The sequence below is a fragment of the Rhipicephalus sanguineus genome, chromosome 3 (genome assembly GCF_013339695.2).
Source record: "Rhipicephalus sanguineus isolate Rsan-2018 chromosome 3, BIME_Rsan_1.4, whole genome shotgun sequence".
Classification (NCBI taxonomy): domain Eukaryota; kingdom Metazoa; phylum Arthropoda; class Arachnida; order Ixodida; family Ixodidae; genus Rhipicephalus; species Rhipicephalus sanguineus.
The window spans coordinates 132,974,180-132,976,914 of record NC_051178.1 but is presented as its reverse complement, the minus strand read 5'-3'; the positions used below and the strand labels follow the sequence as shown (position 1 = coordinate 132,976,914).

The 2,735-nt window shown below is 51.4% G+C and overlaps 1 protein-coding gene across 1 annotated transcript in view; it reads right to left on the bottom strand.

Moving 5' to 3' along the window:
* Positions 1-1,528, bottom strand: part of LOC119385859 (uncharacterized) — a 27,752-nt gene extending 26,224 nt beyond the window's left edge. The window contains exon 1 of the mRNA XM_037653229.2: positions 1,379-1,528. Within this exon, the coding sequence (XP_037509157.1) occupies positions 1,379-1,528 (150 nt within the window). The remainder of the gene's footprint in view (positions 1-1,378) is intronic.
* Positions 1,529-2,735: the final 1,207 nt, after the last annotated feature.

The following is a 2,735-nucleotide window of genomic DNA, read 5'->3' as shown; positions in this document are numbered from 1 at the left end:
CGTTACCGGTAACGCCGTTACTTGTAACGCGTTACCGCCAACACTGACGGTACATGCTCCAGGGTATATGCACATTTCGCGTTTTGTTGAGCTGATAACTTTTATTTTTGTAGAGTTCAACAGGTTCGCACCAGGCGCTTTTTAGCAGGGACAAATATCCAGAAATTTTTTTATGCGAGGGGCAGTGGGGGATCAACCACAATTTATGTATGGTAATTGGTGCTGCGCTGGAAATGTCCCGCCGTTACGTAGTGTCAGCCCACTCTTACAATCGCAGAATCCAACCCTTGCCGGTGACTGAGTGCAAATAACTTTGGAAGTCAGGTTGGGACACACCAAACTATATACGCATTTCTGTTGGGAATCGCTGCAGTATAGCATATAAAATCATCGCAGACGCGCTCACTCCCATAATTCTGGCCTTTTATTACAATCGGTTGTTTACTAACATTCAAAGTTATCAATTTTGGAGCTTCGAAAGCGTAAATTCAAAAGAAGCCACGTCAGCCTTGCGCGATTCTCCCGTCTCCTCGGTCACGGAAGCGTGAACATTTCACCCGACTGCAACGTTTCCTTCGAGGAGGTGAAAGTCTCCGCATTCAGTGTTGCGGAAATACAATGCGCCCCATCTTCCACGCTAGAGCACGCGCACTCTCGCATGCGACGCAGCCACTCGCCCAAAACGCCGTGGTGCGTCCTCCGAAAGAAGAAACAAAGTATGGAAGCAAAGCAAAGAGGCGAAATCAATGCCGTCGCCGATTCAAAGGGGGAAACGGAAAAGATGTTCCATTGACTGTTGGTTTCCTTATGCTCGCCTGACACCTCACGCACCGCCGCTGTATAAGCGCCGTGAGACATGCTGCCGCCTTGCGGGAACACAGACAGACGCACGCGTTCATCAAAGTAGTTTACCACATTTGTTCACATACATACACATGGACAGACAGACGGACGCGGTGCAAGCCACCTGCTCGCAGAAAGAAGGAAACAATACGCACTCGCCTCGGCAAGTGAAAGCGCTCGCCACTCACAGGTGTACGACAGAAGCGCTCGATGATGGAGCGACGCACAGACACGCATATGCCACACACACACACACACACACACACACACACACACACACACACACCACACACACACACACACACACACACACAACACACACACACACACACACACACACACACACACACACACACACGCACGCACGCACGCACACACGAACGAACGAACGAACGAACGAACGACGGCATGAGCCGCGTTCTCGGTGCTCCTTCCATAATGTTCGCGCTGAATAGCTGCCGCCACCCTTTATGGCCGTCCGTCTCCGCTCCTTTCATGGGTGCCAGTTGTTTACGCGTCACAGAGGCTGCAGCACCTCGTCGGTCCATCCACCACTGGCTTCCTCGAGGAGGCGTACAAGGAGTCGCGCCGCCGCCGCCGACGACGTCCTTTCAAGGTTGGCCGCCGGCCGCCACGAAGGAGGGGGCGAAGACGACGGCTTGGCGATGGATGCATCGTCGCTCATACAGGCACGATCTCTCGCCCGGACGCCACGCCGCCCGTAGCCTCGAGGCGGCCATTTCATTTTCGACGTCGTTAAGAAAAGGTGCTTCCGGGTCAAGCGCTGCTCCCTGCCAAGTGGCGACCACGACGTCGCCTGCCAACAGTGCGCCGGGCTCCCTGTGCGGGGACGGCCAAAGGGGTTTCCGTTTGCAGCGCGTGCCATGTATATGCTACCGATGGTGTCTCTTCCGAGCTGTCGGGCCGTGCGGACTTTTAAATGCATCTCCTTGAAACAAAGAGCCGTCATTGCGGTGTGGTTTTGAAGCGACGAGGCTGGCGGGTGCAGAAGAAGTTCAGGAAACGTCGGTGGATGCGAATTGCGTTTTTACCGAAGCCAGAAAAAAAAATAATAAAAATGAAAAAAGTGAGGGCACTTTGCACTAGTGGCGCAAGGCTGGACTAACAGCGGAGCTTGTGGCCGACCTAGATTATTAGCAAGGTATTAATTACCATGGTCCTAATTAGCATGGCCTTAATTCGCAAGATCCTCTCTCTCTTTCTCTCGGTTCCTGTCTGTTTCTTTCTCTCTTTCTTTCTTTCTCTCCTTTCTGTTCCGTTCATCTGTTACGGGTGTACAGGCCTTATTATGCGCCAAATTACTAGGCAGAAAAAATTAGCACAGGTTGCGCTAAGTCGCGCAAGGCTGGCCCACAAGAGCTGGGGCACGTTTCAGCTTCTCTTGTTAACGATCTGCACAGAATGCTTGGGCGGTCACTGAGCGCGTGCCGGTTCATGATGATGATAATTTTCGATCTACGACACACGGCAAACCTCGACCATAACTGCTCTGCAGTAAAAATGTGCTATAACTATTCTCATTTCTCGAATGTACGTCGCCAAGAGCAAACTGTCTTTATTTATAATAGTCAATCCTAAGATGAAGAAGAGGACGAAGAGATAGCGCGCCGGCCGACTTATTGCGTTGCACGCGCTAGGCGCTGCTCACTTTTCTGGTCACGCGAAACGGCGGAACGAAAAGCTTATTAAACAGCTCCGCGCTGTTGAAAAATGCCCGCACAAGCATTTCGTACACATGTTCAAAACAACCAGCGAAGCTGAAACGTCACTGCCATGGTGTCTATCCTTGCAAGCGGTTAATCCCGACGGTTGAGTAAAGTCTTTCTCAGTTAATGGTTACGTCTTTCAGAAATATTAATTGGTGTTTGCTG